Source organism: Diabrotica undecimpunctata, chromosome 4 (genome assembly GCF_040954645.1).
Source record: "Diabrotica undecimpunctata isolate CICGRU chromosome 4, icDiaUnde3, whole genome shotgun sequence".
Lineage (NCBI taxonomy): Eukaryota > Metazoa > Arthropoda > Insecta > Coleoptera > Chrysomelidae > Diabrotica > Diabrotica undecimpunctata.
Genome location: NC_092806.1, coordinates 133637864 through 133657866, shown reverse-complemented (window position 1 = coordinate 133657866; position 20003 = coordinate 133637864). Strand labels below are relative to the sequence as shown.

Below are 20003 nucleotides of genomic sequence, written 5' to 3'. Positions count from 1 at the left end.
GACACTTGCTAAATAATACAAGAAAATCTAACCTACTTTCTTTACTAGTGGATTTTCAAGTTCAATCTATATACGACACACCTTTGCTATATCAACATCCATGTAAGTATTGGGTGCTTGTTAATTACATCGAGACGCGTACGTTGTAGATAATATAAATTTTTGCATATATGCCCATGAAATGAAATATTTTTAATCAATTCGTTCGACTTTTACTTTCCGATTTGTCGGTTTTCTGTGAATAATTTGTTTTGGTGTAAGGTATTGGCAAATTATGACATAGATATTAATGCAAACGAGTTAAGAAAAAGGAAATGATATTTCATTTCGGCATATTCTTGGTATATATTAAGGAGCACTGAAAACATTTTCAAAAATGGATTTTTTATATATTTTGTATAATTTTGATTTTAAAATCAAACTTTTTCTTAACCACTTCTTCTTCTTCAAGATCCGCTCCTATCGGAGATTGGAAATCATTCTGGCAATTATAATTTTTTTGGTTACGCGCCTGAATAGTTCAATTGAACTGCATCCAAACCATTCACGGAGATTGGGTAGCCACGAGATTTTACGTCTTCCTACGCTTCTTCTGCCTTTGATTTTACCCTGCATTATATTCCCTAGTAGTTCGTATTTTTCACCTCTCATGATGTGCCCTAAGTATTCCAATTTCCTGATTGTTATGGAATTTAAAACTTCGCATTATTTTCCCAGTTGTTCGAGAACTTGTTCGTTTTTTTTGCGATCCATCCATGATATTTTCAAAATAGGTCGGTAACACCATATTTCGAATGCTTTTAGGTTTTTATTGTTGGATTTTTTAAGTGTCCAAGCTTCAACCCCATACAAAACGGTAGAGAAAATATAACATCGAAGCATTCTTATTCGGAGCGATATATTGATATCGCGATTACAAAAAAGTTTTCTCATTCTATTAAAAGTTGACCATGCAATTTCTTTTGTCTGATCAGTATCTTCTGTGATCCATGCTCCAAGGTACTTGTACGAAGATATTTGTTCAATTTCTGTATTATCTAGTACTAGCTATTGATGTTTTGTGCTTTTCTAAATACCAAGAACTTGGTTTACTTCAAATTTATTTTTAGTCCATAATCGTTGCAATATATATTTAGTTGTTCAGCAAGTTGTTGCAGTTCTTCTAGTATTTCTGCCAGAAGGACGGTGTCGTCAGCATATCTTATCTTATTAAGTGGCTCACCGTTTATTATAAGGCCCTCACTGACTTCGGCAAGCCCTAATTATGAGATGGCTTCACTGTATAAATTGAATAACAAGGGTGATAAAATACACCCTTGGCGGACTCCACGGCGAATCTGGATATCCTCGGTCAGTTCATTTTCAACTTTCACTTTTACTGTTTGGTTCCAATAGAGGTTACATATGATTCTAATGTCTCTACTGTCTATGTTTTTATTTATTAAAATTTCTTTAAGCCGATTATGCTGCACTCTGTCACATGCCTTCTCAAAATCAATGAAACAGGCATATACTTCCTGAATTATATCTAAGCATCTCTGCGAAAGAATACTTACTGCAAACAGTGCATCTTGTGTTCCCACTCCTTTCCTAAATCCCATTTGTGTATTACTTTTACTTTCATCTAATTTCTTATGTATTCTATTGTGAATTACTTTTAAAAACAATTTCAAGACATGACTCATTAAGGCTATGGTGCGATGTTCATTACACTCCTTTGCATTGGCTTTTTTTGGGTAGCAGTATGAATGTTGATTCGAGCCATTCTTTAGGTATTATAACTGTTCTATATATGGTGATGAATAGATCCAAAAGAAGATCAATAGATTCAGTATTCACAATTTTGAGTAATTAAATAGAAACTTCATCAGGCCCGGGAGATTTACCACCTTTAGCTTGTTTCATTGCATATTCAATTTCTTCTCGTATATTGTCAGGTCTAGTTCTCGTTCCTGTTAATTCTCTAATTCTTTTATGCATGTTAAATAAGTCATATTTTTTCTCAATGTCTTCTAGTTCTTGGCACTGATCATGTAACTTTCTCTCCTTATCTTCTTTTATTTTTATTTTAATTATTCGATCAGTTTCATTATATTTAATTGGATTTTTTGTTTTGAATGATTTTCTTTCATTCAATAATAGTAGTATTTCTTCAGTCATCCAGTCTTTATGTTTTCTTTTCTTTGGTTTTAAGGTTTCATTTGCTGTTTTAATTATTGCTACTTTGATATTTTCCCATTTTTGCTCAATGTTATAACTACTTTTATTCAGTTCTTGGGCATTACGTAGATTTTCAGTAAGAGTTTTTACAGTTTGTGCCTTTGTTTGTGGTTCCCTTAATCGCTTAATATCAATTCTACTTTGTGTGGGTTTTTTATCCAGTTTCAATTTTGGGGTTATGGACTTATCCTGGAGCGATGTCTGCTCCAGGGTATGTTTTGGCAGACAGTATAGAATTACGAAATCTTTGTCTAATCAGGACAAAGTCAATTTGATTTCGGATTATTCTACTCGTTGTATCATCGACAGATTTCCATGTATACAATCTTCTTTTTGGTAGCTTAAAAAGTGTATTAGCTATTACAAATTCTTTCTTCTAGCAAAATTGTATCAAACGGTCACCACGTTCATTTATATTTCCTAGACCATATTCCCCCACATATCCATCCACTCTTCCCTGGCCAACTTTGGCATTAAAGTCGCCCATTACTATTGAAGTGTGATGTTTCTTCATTAGTTTTAAGACTTGTTCCAAATCATGGTAAAATAGTTCGATATCGTCGTCATCTTTATCTGCCGTAGGAGCATAAACTTGAATAAAATTTACTATACCTTTTTTAGACTGAAGTTGTATTGATAAGATACTATCAGAATAAGGAGTAAAACTTCTCACAAAGTAATTGACCTTTTTTACAACTAAGATAGCAACACCATAGCGATGATTGACCTCGTTGTTACCTGAATAATACATGGTTCCATTATTTGTAATTTGTTTTCCTGAACCTGGCCACTGTACGTCACTTATACCTAAAACATAAATTTGAAGGTTTTCCATTTCAAGCAGTACGTTCGCTAATTTACCACTTGCGTATAGACTTCTGACATTCCAAGTTTCTATTTTCAATGTCTTAAGTGCGGTTTCTATTTTCAATGTCTTAAGTGCACAGGGATTTCTCTGGTTTACGACCTGGGAGGCCCTGTGATCTACAGTTATTCCTCCCCTGCCGGGTCTTGGATTCCGTGCTCCATAATCAGTAAGTTTGTTTACTCTAATTGTTATTTGCCATTCATGACTTTACTAGGAGTACTCTATGAGTCTTTAATGCAGTGGTTCCCCGTTGCCTTCAGCATCCTTACGCCGTTTACCTATTTTTCGATTCATTCGCCTTTAGGACCAGTTTCCCAACCTTTGGACAAAAGAGTGCCCTTTCACTTATTGACTCATCCGCCCACAGCCGTTGGTCATAAGTGGGGGATTGCTTATACCGGCAATCATTCGGTGAATTACCTGTTGGTCCACGGGAGGTATTTTATTTTCCTCACCGGTAAACCGGGTCGGGCATTCACCTATTCGCCACCTGGGAACGCGCTCTCTGGAGATCTAGAGGTTACAGGTTTCCCCGAGAAAGGACTTCTTCTAAACCTAGTTCTTAACCACTAGGAATGTAAAATTTACAATAGCTTTAAAAGTTGATTTTAGAAAATTGTTAATAACTTTTCTATAAATGTACAAAACAATTTCGTTGCGGATGAGAATAGGAACAATATCACAAGTATACAGCTATACAAATTTCAAGAAGTTTCACGAAACAGTTATTGCAAAATTGAAATTGTTTATCCCATAAAGCTCTTATCTATTTCAAAATGATTGTTTTAAAAATAAGCATAAGCCGTCCATGATGCGCCAAAGATAAAGGGTTTAAAAGCGAAGATATTTTACCATTTAAAAAACTAAATTTATAACTTTAAATTTATAAAAGTAGTCATATCTCCGGTTCTAATCAACAAAAACTGACGTTTTTTTTTTTTAATTTGGGGTGCCTCATAGAATAGATTATGAAAATGCAATTAGTTATTTAAAATAGACAATAATTTTGCAAGTTTTATTTTTTTTACTATTATTATTAGTGGAAAAGGTTGGGGAATAATAAGCAAATTAAATATTTATGTAGTTTTGTTATAAGTAATACCTTTGAACAATAAATTTTACAAAAAATTTATTTTTTATTTAAAAATTAAATATATACGGGTTAATTCTTTTTTAATTAATATTCTTATTAATACTTTTTATTTAGAGAAAAATGTCGCATCAACCAGCTTGGTTCCTGCTCGGGCGCCACTGTGTTGATCTCGGTTAGTAAATGACAGTGGGAGGGAACATACGTTTTTAAGACATTTGTTTCGAGCTAAGTAGACAACATAAAAATTATTTCGTTATTCCAATTTTATACAAATTCTATATGTACATGTTTGGCTCTCACAGATCTTAAAAGGATGGTGTGACGATATTTCGTCAATGAATATTAAGTCGACGATAGGGGAATTAATCAGGAGTTAAATTAATTTCTCAGCGCGAAATAAATGGCTACATGAAGGAATGTCTAATTCAACACATCAGACGGTATAGAATTATAGATAGGAGGAGGAATTATCAGTTTCGTTCAACTTACCGAACTGATAGAATAGAACACCTTCAGCGTACTTGATCTAATAGGTAGAGGGTAGTTAGGTATTCTTTGTTCAACACAAAAAGAATACCTCGAGTGGGTTTTTGCTCGATCTTGTATACGGCCAGTGGCGGTATAAAAATACGTTTTGATAAATATATAGGTGTATAGTCGGCGTGTAATTCCGTTGGTCAATTTACGCTAACAAGAGCGGATAAGATACTAGCAAATTGGCAACACTGTTAGAATGACCATGATAATATTCTACTAAAAAGTAGCGCAGATATCTAATTTTAAATTAAATAAAAGGTATTATTTTGCGCAAACATTTGATTTTAAGACAAGTATAAATGGGATCGTCGCATGTCCTTAAATTATGTGGGCTTATTATGTGGGTAATATTTTACAAAAAGTTTCATTTTCTATAGTTTAAATAAAAAATATCGGCGTTATCAGTTTCTGTGATATTTCTCGGAAGTGATAACACAAGGCGAGTGTCGTAATTCCCCAGAGTGAGTAATAGCCATTACATGCGAGTAGAATACTATATTTTCTACGACCTTTTTTTTATTTTAATTAGAAAAAAATATATCATTATCAACTAGTCGAGATTAAAATTATAATTTACAAAAATAAATTTTGTATCCAATACTCGTAGTACTCGGCTGAATAATTGGTTGCTTATTATTAGCAATGCTGTCTAAATTATTTATTGTACAAAACACAACAAGAAATAGTCAATTCAAGTTATATTCTTTTTTGAAAAATTATAAGTATAAAGTACCTACTACTGTCATTGTAATAAATAGGAAATGTCTATTATCGTTGAACGGAAAACAGGCGCGTCTTTAATAATGCATCGTCGATCCATCCATTTTCTCCACCGCAGTGTAAAATTATAATTATCTTTCCTTTATTGGGCGGTACTGAGTTTAAACACTTTTTGTTATGATTTCTCCAACTTTTTTTCACGGTGTCATGAGTATCATATAAATAAACAATATTTCGTTATATTTTCGATACTGTTATCTGTCTTATATAACTGATTCTTAGAGAAATTATTACTTCTTTTGAAAAATAGTAATGATAAATGAAGAAAAAGCAAACAAAATTCTCTAAATTTGGTAAATTTTTATTTGCGAAAATTGCAGTTTTTAATAATAATTGATCACGGATTTAAATTATGTTCTGACTACTTCTTTCAATAACTATGTGGTGAATGGTAGCGGAACTAATTGCATATTGCAATAGAAAATGCAGTTCATATATTTCTTTGACAAATAAGATTTTATATAATTCTAGGTATTTACCGCATAAATCGTTGATTACTACTACAGTTCTGATGATGATTACGTGTACTATACCGTTAAAAGGGGTAAAAAAATCTGTAAAGTTCTAAATAAAACCAGAAAACCCTTTCTTTTTATTTTTTAGATTTGGGTCCAATTATTTCAGAATTACGGGAGATGTAGAATTGTTTTCTTTCATATTCTTATTTTATATATTCTTTATTATTATTTATTATATTATTATTATTATTTTATATTTATTTATATTTTTAATATTTTATTTATATTATTATTATTATCTTCTTCTTCTTCTTAGTCGTTGACCTGATGCAAGTATCGTGATATCATGAAGCTGTTAGCTAAATTTCCCAATGTTCCTCCACGTTTTTCTATCTTCTGCCATTCTAGCACATTCTGACAATGGAGCGCCAATGGTAGCAACAATATGGTCCGTGTATCGTGTGGGAGATCTACCTCTATTTCTTTTGCCTTCTACTTTTCCATGGATGGTAAGTTTTTCAAGACCATTCCTTCGAAGCACATGTCCAAAATAGCTTATTATTTGTTCTGATATTTGTGTTCTTAGTCTTTTCTTTATGTTTAGCTTGTCCAATATGGATTCATTCGTTCTTCGGGCCACCCATGGTATTCTCAGCATTCGTCTCCAGCAGTACATTATTATTATATTATATTATTATTTTTTATATTCTTTTTTAAACACAGATGTGGCCGAAGGGCATAGAGGTAAGTGAATATTTTTTTCGCAGGAAACATTCCGCCCATAAATCTCCTAGGCAAATCAGATAACTTTATTGCTCGAGATCTCCATGCACTTCGATTTATTAATATTAACTTTGAGTCCCATTTTAGAGTTTTCCCGAATCTGTCTTTTTGCTATATTTGATAGTTCTTTTCCATTTCTTGCAATGAGAACCACATCACCAGTGTATGCTAAGCATTGGTGCTCCTTATATAAAATAGTGCCAGACCTATTTATCCCATTAACCCTTGCAACTTTTTTCACTTCGAATTCTTCTGAGACTGTACCGTTGCATTTCACAGCACAAATGGTTTGTCTAATTGTCAATTTTACCAATCTTACTATTTTTCCTGGCTCTTTGAATTCTTTTTGCGTTTCTATTAATTTGTTTTTGTCTATTGTATCGTAGGCGGCTTTGTAATCAATGAAAATCAATTGTGCTGAAATGTTGTATTCATAGCAATTGATCAAGATTTTTTTTAGTATAAAAATTTGATCGGTTATTGATCTTCCTTTCCGAAATTCTCCCTGGTATTCGCCTAGAATCTTCTCTACATATATTTTTAATCGTTTTTTAATTAGTATATCGAGCACTTTATATATTAAATCTAATAAAGCTTTGCGCATTCAGTTCTATCTCCCTTTTTGTGTATAGGAATTATAGTCGTTTTATTCCACTCTTAAGGCATTTCTTTGGCATCCCACACTTCTAATATTGGTTTACTAAGTTGGTTTATTAAGGCCTCTTGTCCATATTTTAAGTTCTCTGCCAAAATGCATTTTTGATTTTTCATATCTTTTATTATTTCTTCAATTTCTTCTCTTGTGGGCTTTGGTATTTCTTATATTACTATTTGAAGTTTAGGAACATTGTAATTTTCTTTAGCAGTCACTCCGTCATTTACCATCTCTTCGAAATATTCTTTCCACCTTTCACATGTTTGGTCTTCGTCCACTATCAGATTTTCTTGCTTGTCTTTTATATTCATCGTTCTTCACTGATACCCAGTTTTAATGTATTTTACCTCTTTGTAAAGATTTTTTATTTAATTTTTCTTGTAATTTTTTTTTTTCAATACGCTTTATTTTATCATCCATATATTTTTGTGTCCGCCCCCTTAGGATTTTCTTTACTTTTTTCGTTGTTTGTCCTTTCTAGATCGTCTTGTTTTTGCGATCGTAAACCTTTTAATCTCAAATCTGATCTTTTTTTAAACTCTTCTACATTCGTCATCGAACCATTGGCTTTTTCTAAATCTTTTTATTCTTGGTATTTTCTTCGACGTTGCTTCCTTTAGAGTGTTTGTCATTTTCAAGGACTTTTGTTGTATGTTACTCAAAGTAATACTATCTTGTTTGGCGTAGGTTTCTTGTATATTCTTTTGATAATCCTGCGCTACCTCAAATTTTCGCAGTTTTTCAAAATTAAATTTATGTTGCACTTTCTTTTTCCATTTATGCTTTTAAATTATTGCTTCTCTCATATTAATTCTAACTAAAAAATGATCTTAGTCTACGTTAGCCCATCTGCACGTTTTCACATTTGTTATTAAATTGGCGAACTACTCTTGAATTAAGATGTGGTCTATTTGATTAGTTTCATTTGATCCCGGAATTCTCCACGTTCTTTTATATATTTATTTTCTCCTGAATGTCGTACTCATTATTTTCATCCTGTTTTCAATTGCGAATGTAATTAATCTTTGTCCATTATCATTTGTATTCAAATGTTTACTTTCACCCTCTGTTATAATTTCATATATATCTTCTCTTCCGACCTTTGCATTGGCGTCGTCTATAATAATTTTAATATCTTTTCTGGGGATTTCTTCAGACAATGACTCTAATTTTTCATAAAATTCATCTTTCACTTCTTCTCCTTTTTCTTCTGTTGGAGCATGCATATTTATCATGTTCTTTTTTCCTTTAATTCCAATTGCACACATTCTGTCAGATTTTGCTTCGAATCGTTTTACCTGCTCTACGTCTTCATGTACCAGAAAACCCACTTCAAAATTTCTTATTATCGCCTCCACTTGTATAAAACATGTATGGGCTAATTTTTTCAATGTTGTTTCCATTTAAATGAGTTTATATATTTTTTAAGTTCTTCTATTAGGTTAATTAATGCTCCCTCCTCGTATACTCCGCGCACATTCTATGTCGCAATATTTAGGTACATATTCTTATTTTTTATTTTGCTATTTATGTTCAAACTCATTTTCCTGTTCATCGCTAGGGTCCGTTGGCATAATGGGCCATCTTTTTCTTTTTCCACTACTATATCGTCGTCGACACAAGAAAACCAGTTTTTACTCCAATTTTTACTTAAAATGAGATTTTACTGCCATCTATTAGCAAATCGCCTATTCTAGTTATCCGACAAATAATACGTCATTTAAATGTAGAATTTTAAAAAAGCATGTATCTCCCTTGTCAAAAAATGACTTTTGTAAAACACGCAACTCCGCGCATTTTCTGTTAAGTCAGTTAAGTGATTATTGCCGTTGATTTGATTTATTGTTTTGGAGGCGTGAAATAGAGGTTTTTAAGTTCCAATTTTACATCTTTTGTAAAAGGGTATGCAAAAAAATGTTTTTGTCAACTCTGGACCTTAAAGGATTGGTTTGTTAAGAATTGCAAATAAGAAGATGATTCTGCTGTTACAGAAAATTTGGATAATGAACCAAAAAAAGCGCCTAAAGGATCCACAAGGAATCTACGTTCCTGTATTTGGCTGTATACCATATATTAAAAAAAATTATTAAAAATCCTTTGTAAAAGGTATATATTTTTAAAAACCCAAATGGGCTGTTATAGACAAAAGGTTTTCGGAATCCATTATTCCATCATCAGTGTCCTATAAAATATATAACCACTTAATTAAAGAGAACGTGAAGTTAAAATTTTGACTAAGGTTAATGAAGCCTAAAGGACTTCACAAGAAGGAGTTAGACAATCTTTATAGTTTTTTAGATAGCCTGTCGAAAATGGAATCGCATTATTGCAGGCAATCAACTAGTAAATTATATCTAGAACCATTATGGCAAAGCAAATGTCAACTTTAATATGTTTACGAAAACGAATGGTGCCCAGGAAAAGGAATCAGCAGTCTCTCTTTATCTTCGTTTAAAAACGCTTTTCTGGAAAAGAGGTTGGCTTTGTATAGACCCAAAAAAGATTTGTATGAAATATGTGTCTCTTTTAAAACAGGAAATCTTGACCAAGAAACATTTAGTGAACATGATTTGAAAAAACAAGAAGCGAGACTTGAGAAAATTAAAGATAAAAACAGTGAAAGCATTGTATTGACAATGAATTTACAGACAATCCTTTTATGTCCTAAGTCCAATGTTTCTTCCCTATATTATAGAAAAAAGTTGACAATCCACAATTTCATATTCTATAACTTACACACAAAACAAGGGCATTGTTTTCTTTGGGACGAGTAGGAGGGGAATCTTACCAGTGCCGAATTTGCTAGTGTAATCGTAAGTAGGTATTTGAGAAAAATTGTTTTGAGTTAAGAAAAATTGAGGTTAGTTGACAAGGGAGTTGTCTTGAGGAAAATATACGTGAAATAATTATTTTTAGCGATGGATGTACTTACCAAAATCGTAATGTTACTCTAGCTAATGCAATTTTAAACTTTTGTTTAAAGCAGAAGGTAACAGTTATACAAAAATACCTTGAGAAAGGCACACCCAGAGAGCAGTAAACTATAAAATATTCACCACAAGGGATTCATTACAAGTTGAGATTTGGTGAAAATTGGATTGAACTGCCTTGTCGAATAAATCAGAATTTGATACCCAAGAATTTCGCAGATCTGCCGAAGCTTTACACAAATAAAATACCATTAAAAAAAGACAAATTCGAACATTTGCAGTATTTAAAAAATACCCTTGATTTCGATTACCACTCATTTTATGACAATCTAGCACACTATGTTATTTTAAGTCTTATCATATCACTATTGTACTAAACTTGTTTTTGTACATATTTATGCGATTTTATTTTAGATTAAAATTTTATTTATTGTTGTTGAAAAGTGAGGCTATTTTTCATTTCTAACGTAGGTAATAAAATAACACTAAATTTTATTTTAAAAGTTTTTCAAAAGTATTGGTCTGTATTTCATTATTAGGATATTTTGTGTGTGTGTCAGATAATGTATTTTTATAAATCGATAACTAATGCTTTTTATTAATTTTTTCAAATCCAGCGTTACAAAGAAAGCCACGTAACTCCATAGGCACGTCTCATTCCAAAAGAAGAAAAACTTGTAACTCAAAATTTTCTGTATTTTTAACTATATCCGCTAGTTTTTGAAATTAAACTTGTATAATTTAGCTTAATATGACTTAAAACCTCAACATTTAGTTGTTTAATCGTTCTTCTTTATCAAATAAAACATATCCATGAAAATGTTACTGTTTTTAGGCTCTCCTGAAAAATTAAGGAAAATGGAGTTACGAGTTTTTCTTGTGTTGACGACGATATGTCGTTTTTTGGGTCCATATTTCTAGAATTTTCTCGTTTGAAAGTACCATTTCCGGCTTATTCCCATTTTATGCCATCCACAGTTAGTTTTTTGTACCCTATCCTCACGGTTTTACCTTCATCTCGTAATTCCTTGTCTTTATTTACAATTTCCTGCCCCATGTGTATTTCTTCTATTTACAATATTTACAATATGTGTACGTTTGGTGCTTAATTGTACTACTCTTGCTGTAAAACTATGTTATTAAAAGCAATAAAGTAAATAATTAATAAAAAATTATCAATTATTTTTTAGATGTTTATCTGAAGACAAAGAAGGCGTCTGTACTGAACCCACTTAATCTAAAAAGCTAGTTTTTAGTAAAAGTACACCTAATTAAAGTAATATAATATATTCTATGTGATTTTTTTTTACCAAAAATAATGTGAATCGCATTAAACACCTGTGATTTTTGTTCTAAAATATCTGTGATGTTATTAATACGAAGGTTATTGGTTTGGAAATTCCCAAGCTAAATTCTGCAAAATAGGGTACTGTAAGTACCCCGTCCCATTAAATCAGTATTAACCAATATCGAAGTTTAATTTTTACTATTACCGCAGCAATACCTTCACATCGGTTCACACAATGTCAATGCCACTAGTAATCGATATTACCTTGTTCGGGACAACCGGCATAGTGCTTTGTATTTAATTTTTAAAAATGTTGCAAAATGGAAAATTTGGAGTTCTAAATTGAATAATTTCGTGTTTATTTAAATCAATACATTTGAATATATACATGATAATGAGTGCTATAAAGAAGAACGTGGTAATAAATAAATATCACAATATGACACAATACCTTCTAATACAACCTCTAAATGTTGATAAAAATAGAAAAAAGACTTACAACAAAACAGTATGCAAATACAGTAAACAAAGGTGTATAAAGTAGAATAAATAAATTAGTACAATCAATTTAATAAACATGTCATATCACAAAATAAATCTCAGATTTCTGTGAAAAAGGTGTATTGTCAATAGAAGTATATTAATTACAAATTACCACAGCAAAAAGCCGAAACATATAATGTATCAATTTGTTTAAAACTTACCAGTAGAGCAATGTTAGGCAATATCAGCAGATCATCCTCTTTTCTTCCCTCCGAAAGTTCTGGTACCCACACTAATGGATGCTTGGGGATTGCTGTTAAAGTTCCATTATCATTAAAAGTGACATTGTCATGGAGCAGAAATTCTCTAAAATAAAAAAATTTATTTATGACCAAACCCAGAAAGAACGCCTATTTTTCCCAATTGTAACTTGTAAATTAATTTTACCTATATACATAAGGCCCTACTTCAACCATTTTTAATTTATCATCAGTACCATTCATGTACGCGTCTTTATTCGTAATATTCCATAGGTAAACCCTGAGGTAGAGTTCTACAGGTGGATCTCTCCATAGTTCATAAATTTCGCCTCCTTTTTCAAAGATTAATTTCTGCAACAAAAAAATTATGTTCATTGTGGTATCAAAATTAGCGGCATTGTAACATTATAAACGTCACATCTCTATTAATTTATATTTAAATAATTATAACATTTTAATTTCTTTATTAATCTATTAATTTCTTTAACTTCATTTCTCTTTTTACTATTTTTTATTTAAAAAGTAGTTGGCGCCCTCTGTTTTTCTTTTTTCCTCTGTCTTTATTTATTCTCTCTTTCTTTCCAGTAGAATAAATATTCGCCCTCTCTATTTCCGTCCGGTTGACTAAAATACTCTGTTCCGTGTTGACAGACAAGCTAATTCCATGTTCCATCATATAGAAACGTCCTATGTCATCTGTGCTAATTTCATTTTAATCTCCCACTTAGTTTCTGTCAGTCAAGTTTTCTAACGTAGTGTGAATATAATTTTTTGCCTCTTTTTAAAATTTATAAAAAAAGGCAAACATTATTATAAGCTTCATTTTATGGTCTACAACATTCTCTTGGTGTAAGTACTTTCATCATAATCTTTATTCTATAATTCTGACAACGTTTCCGATATTCATAATCTTACTTCTTTCGAAACAACGCTTCTTGAATTGATTATGATTTTTTCTTAATTTTGTGCAGTAGAAATCTTAACAGAATTTAACTAAGTGTAATAATAATTCTATTTCATTTTATCCTTGCCATCTGCTATTTGTTTCATTCTAATTTTTGTAAAATGGCAAGGAAGTTAAACCCTTTTGATGTGTCTCTAATGCAAGCTGTTTCTGATTTTTTAGTTTATTGGGAAAATTGGGTTTATTAACAATATTCTAGTTCCATTTCCCAACACAAATAAATCAAATATGAATATTTATTAACCACTGTAGGACCTAACCTGAATTCGTAACAAAATATGGAAATTTATTGACCATTGGAGGACCTAACATCTACAACACACAAGCAGCCCATTGAAGTCATAAGTATCAATAATTATTTTTAAGCTTTGGCTGGGTGGATTATTGTTTGTTTTTTATTCTTTTTAATAAATATGTTTAGTTATTATTTGTCTTATTTGCTATCAGCTAAGAGTTCAGGTTCAATCCCTAGTTTAAGACAAGACGAACTCACACTTGAGATACTGAGCTAGGCAAGGCATAGACGATAAACTCCCATGGTTGATTGAGGTATGATTTTTATAATAGTACTTCAATTCTCTTTGGTAATCTTATCATGACAGCATCAATATTAATTATTTGAGGAACGCGGATAAAACGGTGTTAATTGCAAATACTTTAATATCTAATTGAAATCTATTTAGATTGTTGACTTTTTTGTCCAGGTTTCACATCTATAATGTAAAGCGGATCAGACGTAGTACTTTAACTCTCTTAGACGAGTATTCAACGAGAGACTTCTATTGCATAATACAGAAGTATTAATATTAATTTTTCCGACAACTATACATTTCATTTTCTTTGCATTGATCATTAGTATCTTTTCATTACATTCATTGTTTACTGCGTTTAACAGAGTTTCAAGGCTTCTAAAATATCTACCATTATGACGGTATTAACTACATATCTGATGTTATTAATAATTTCACCACGGATTTAATATTTTCTACTAGGTCTAGTAGATTTAATACTGGGATTTTTTAATTTTTATTTTAAACAGTGGTGCATTTTTATAAGACTCCTTTTTAAACATATTTTATACCTATTTTTGTATATACTTTTGGTTATATGACTAAATTGTTTGCAATATAATTTAATATAGGTACTAACAACAAGAAAGTATAACCACATATACAGTTTAAGAAGTATGCTAATTCATTTTATGTAAAAATTAAAACATGTGCGCTATATTTCTGGGTTATCGCCTTAGTCCTTTTATATGTAAATTTATGGAACATTAAAAGGGACAATCTTAAATTGTATTTTCTGTTACAGGTAGATTATATTTATTTTAAAACACAATTTTCAAAATATATTATTTCACGAAATTCTAAATGTGTTAAAAATATTGGTTCGTTAAATTTTTTTTCCTTTTTTTATTTTTATTTAACTTAAGTGACTAGGGATTTATTATAACATCTCTTAACTTTATTTATTTAACCTGTATTTGCAATTAAAAAGATCAATTATGTTTAAACTTACCCATTTATAGATCAAATCATATGGATTAAGGATGTGGATACACGTTCCGGATAATACTCCTATTATTCCTATAATTGCTATGATAATGGCACCTGTAATAAAGAAAAAATGTTATAATTAATAAAGTTGCTTAAGATATTTGATTGAATTAATTTCATTGAGATAATTAGTAAATGCAATCGTCTCAGTATAAATTTCCTCCTCATCAACATTATCAGTGGAATCAGAGATCGTTATGCGCCAAAGCCTTCTTCAGAACAATTCTCCATTCTCCACTGCCTATGGCAACTATCCATAAATTTATGTTCTAACTGCAATAGACTGATTTTAAATCGTCCTCTACGTTTTCTTAATATCTACGTCATGGTCTTTCTCTGACTTGTTGTACTATAGGCGCTCTTCAGTTAACAACTTGTCTAACTGTGGCACCTTAATTACATGCCCCATCCATCCATCCTTCGTCCATTCCTCAAAACTTCTATACAGCTGAAAGTCTTAACGCCTGTGCCACAGACCTTCCTCTTGTATTCCTCTATAATAATATATTTTTATGTTGTAACTATAATGTTTTATAGGTGGCCCCTTTAATTTTTCTGCTTAGTTTCGAATCCACCTGTCTTAGTAACATTTATTGACCAGCGTTATGCTTTCACGGCCCTGAATAGCCACAGCTGTATATCCTGCCCATTGCAGACGTTTTCGCTTGATTATAGTGGTATCTTTTCTACCAAACTTATGCTTTTAGATATTCTGCCGTTCAAAGGTATATCAACGCCTCCATATTACATTTTTACAGATACCTCCGAATATCTTACGTAGTATTTTCTTTGAAAAATCGATAGACAGAATTCGTCGGTTTTGGTTAGGGTCCAAGTCTCTGATAAGTGAATAAGAACGAGGACCATCAGTGTTTTATACTGTCTTATATAAGTCTTTTAAGACAGACGTTTGTTAGTTATCTATTTTCAACTACGATGCGTCTTTTTATTCCCTCTGGCGTGTTATTATTGGGGTTAACTGATGTCCTTAGATATATAAAATCTTTGATCACTTCAAAGTTTTTGTCATTAACTTTGATATCTGCTTCAACATTTTCAGCTCTATTATTTGTAAAAGTCAGCATAAATTTGATTTTATTTTGATTTAGACCTAGCCGTAGCATTACACGGAGTACAGGCTAACCTAAGTGCAATACAAACTTAGCTAAAAATGTGGCGTCTACGAGCCAACGACACCAAATCTGCGCAGGTAATATTTACAAACCGAAAGGGAAACTGGCCTCCAGTATAGTTAAACGGTCAACGGGTCTGCATTTGGATCGCAGGCTCACATAAAGATAACACATATTTACCAAGCAAAAACAGCTGGGTCTCAAATTCAGCAAACTATGTTGGTTAATAAGCCGGAAGTCAAAAATGGAAATCGACAACATAATTAAAGTTATTTTAAAAACCATTTGGAGCTATGGAATTCAGCTGTAGGAAACAGCAGCTAGATCCGGTATTGACATTCTTAAAAGATACCAATCGAAAGACCTCCGAATGATAGCTAATGCCCCATGGTACATTCCAAACAAGACAACCGCACGAGACGTCAAAATGACAACGTTTGACATCAAACTAAGCAGTCATCAACTGCCAACAATATGATCAGAGACTAACTGACCACCCCAATAATCTAGCCCAAAATTTAATAACACAACATTTAATTGAACAAAGGCTTAAATGAAAGACTTCAGTCGATCTGTTAACTATAAACTAGTCCCAGAAGCCTAATATAATCTAGAAGTAGAAGCCCTAAGGGACACTATTCCAGTGCGAAGGATACACAAGAAATTTTCAATGGGAAATTTTCTACAGACATTTTTCCTTTAATATTATTTGTATTGTGTAACAAGAAGAACATATGTGAACACACCTTAAACTATCAAGTGACAGTTCGACAGTTAACGTAAAAAAAAAAGACGAGAATAGTGTGATCCCGGCAATACTCCATCTGTGCCCTTAGGTATTTACCATGTGTCTGCTCTAACCAGATACAGTGCCACTGATCCTGATGCGCCTTTTCCAAGAGCTGACCGTTCCATTCGACGTCGCGGACGTCCGAGACAGATTCCATCCACAGTCAAGGATCTGAACTCAGTGCCAACTAATGATTTACTTTGCCAAACTACTGGCTGCGTCGTTATTTGCGAGTGTCCCGTCCAAAACGCCACTTTTTGGACCTATAAATTCTTCTTGCTTGTTTTATTGTATCACAACCAGGTCGGTTTTGTGATCCAAAGGGGGAGTATATAACAAGACGAATATATGTGAACATACCTTCAACTAGCAAGTGACAGTTCGACAGTTAACGTTTATAAAATGAAGACTGGAATAGTGTGGTCATGGCGATGAAATGAATTATTGTGTTTTATTGTTACCGCTTAGTCGACTTTTGTTTCTAACTATGTATTTTTATTTAAGTATGTACTCATTTTGTTAATTATTACATTTTCAAATTAAAACAACAGTTCATTTCCCAAAGTTCATATCCCATCATCTTACAATTGTTAAATATTGTCAGACAATTTACTTATTGTAATTATATGACAAATTGTAAATATATTGGGATGTTAAATAAATAAAAAAAAGTCTTGTTTATTTCTTTTGTGTTCCTCAATACCAATTTTTATTATCCTTTAAATATATTTTCAACGTCAATTTTTCGTCTTGTATTTTGCAATATTGCTATCTTGTCCATTTCATTTTTCGTATCTGATTAATCAGTATATTTTCCATTACCGGTATTATGTCAATAAATAATTCATTATTTAATTATAGTATGTATTGTGTATATTTTCGCTAATTCTACAAAAATAAATTAAGTATGTTTTTTGTTATTATCAGTGACATGTAATGTTTTATGTAAAATATAATTAGCTGTATTTGCATGTAGTGCTCAAAAAATAATGCGTTAATATATATTTCATCGAATATACAGAGTGTTTAACTAAATTATATAACTAAAAATTTGAGAAGCATTTTTCAAAAGAAGAACATATAAATTTAAATGTTTCGTGGTTTTGTACTTTTTACGGTATCGAATTATCGTTCCATTGCCCAACCCCTAACCTGAAGGACCAACATTTTTTGTCAGGGTTTGTTCCCTTAGCCGATATTGTTCCAGTTTTCAGGCTGCAGAAACTCGACTTTCATCTCCTTTTGTCTACTCCATAATGCACATCCTTTGTACGCCATAAACCCAGTGATTTTCCGACAAAAGCCTTTAGGGATGTGCAAGAAGGATCTGAAGGCAAAATTTGAGTTTTATTTATAAAACCCCCGACTCTTGGGTTAGAAAGAGTGCACATCAATCGTAATTCGATCATAGTATGAGTATCGGCAACCAATATTGCCTCTAGGATCCTTTATGACTCAAATCACTCAAATATCCATGCAGTATGGAGATCAAGGTACAACCATGAACTACCAACTGTTCAAAGAGGCACCGATTTTGGAATTCGCAGATGTTCGAATTAAACTTCGATGTGCTCTTAATGTAGTGAAAATGAAAGCCAAAAAATTACCGAAAAGAGTTCTAGATAGTAAAATGCAAAGAGGAATACCAAAACGAAAATATAGGAGGATGAAATTCCAGCGGATACACTAAGTTTGCTGGGCGTAAGAACTTGGGGAAATAAAGTTAAGGACAAAGTTGAAGGTATAGTTTAAAGCGGACCAAGGCTTGATTTAAGCTTTAGCCCCATTGCAAAGAGAAAAAAAGAACGTATAAATAGATACAAACTAAAAGGTAATGGGATTCATAAAAAAAATTAAATTATATTAAAATCTTGGTTCTAGTAAATAAGTTGAATAAAATGTTGACAGCAATAATTAATCAAAACAATTAAGCAACTTTAGGTGAAATAATTTAGAAGTATCATGAATTACTGTGAAAGATATAAAGTACTACAAAAAAATTTATAAATTTATCTAAATGAATATTTTTCTGAGAGACATATTTTTATAATGCATTATTACAATATATGTTTTGACTATTATGATAATTGGCGAGCATCTCTTCCCTCACGTTTTTCGTTCCCGAAGCATATTTTTTAAGTACTAAGTGCCGTCTTACTATGCAATAACTTCGGCGTACAAATCGCCAGTAATCATAACAAGTTACAGTAAATACAATAAGTTACAATAAACCAGATACCTAAGCCAGTGGTAAATTTCTGTAAATCCCCAAAAGTTCCAGAATATTACAATATAATTAAAACGGAATTTTCCTTAAACAATCGGAAATCACCTTGAATTCTTCTGAGTCTTTAGAATGGAAAAGGTGAATAAGGTGTTAAACGATATCAAAACAGTCCAACCACCAGAATTTAACGGAATCTTTTAAGAATTTCTAAAATATTGTGGAAAAGGCGTAAAAAATTTGGAGAAGTAAATTCTACTATAACATCCTTACAACGAGCTGTCTGCCAGAAGATTTAAAAAAAGCGAACATAAAAACGTGGTGCAAAGCTATCGTTAATTCTCGAACAGCTCAGCAATCCTAAGGAAACTCGTAATAGAACAGGTTAGCTTCTGTTTTTATCGCAGCTGTACAGACCAACTACTAGTCTCACCATATACATAGAAGCTAGCTTCCAAGGATTTTTAAAAACTTCAGTACCTACATTGTTCTAACTAGTGCGTAAAGCACCATACACAGGGATAGAGTTATCTTCAAATTTCTCAAGAATATACCATGACAGCCGAATTAATACCTTTCTAACCAATATGCTGTACTACAACTAATCGATCCAAATAATATCCAGTAGAAGCACGGTACGGAAATTTTAAATGGACATCCTTAAACATTGGTACTTTTCCCAATCCTCTTCAATCTATCAAAAAACGTGCATGTGCTGATAACCTAGCAGCAGCCACCCCCTATTATACAAGAAAAGGCTCAAGACACATAACCGATATAAGCATAATCATGCTTAGAATGCTGTCGTTCAAAAACCATCTAGAAAATACTTACACCAAAAATAATATACATAAATTATGCAGAATATTTTGTGGAGCAACTGGTATTAGCCTGAGAACTAAGCTCTTACTTTACTTACTTACTTTCTTGCTTACTTACTTAGCACAACCACACACCAGTTTGGAGTTTGGAGCACCA

At 32.0% G+C, this 20003-nt stretch overlaps 1 protein-coding gene across 3 annotated transcripts in view; it reads right to left on the bottom strand.

The window, feature by feature from the left end:
- Nucleotides 1-20003, bottom strand: part of LOC140440062 (scavenger receptor class B member 1-like) — a 314501-nt gene that overhangs the window by 73655 nt on the left and 220843 nt on the right. For all 3 annotated transcript variants that reach the window (XM_072530319.1, XM_072530318.1, XM_072530320.1), the window contains 3 exons: nt 14841-14932; nt 12543-12706; nt 12317-12461 (listed from right to left, as the gene is read on the bottom strand). In XM_072530319.1, coding sequence (XP_072386420.1) covers nt 12317-12461; nt 12543-12706; nt 14841-14932 — 401 coding nt within the window. The remainder of the gene's footprint in view (nt 1-12316; nt 12462-12542; nt 12707-14840; nt 14933-20003) is intronic.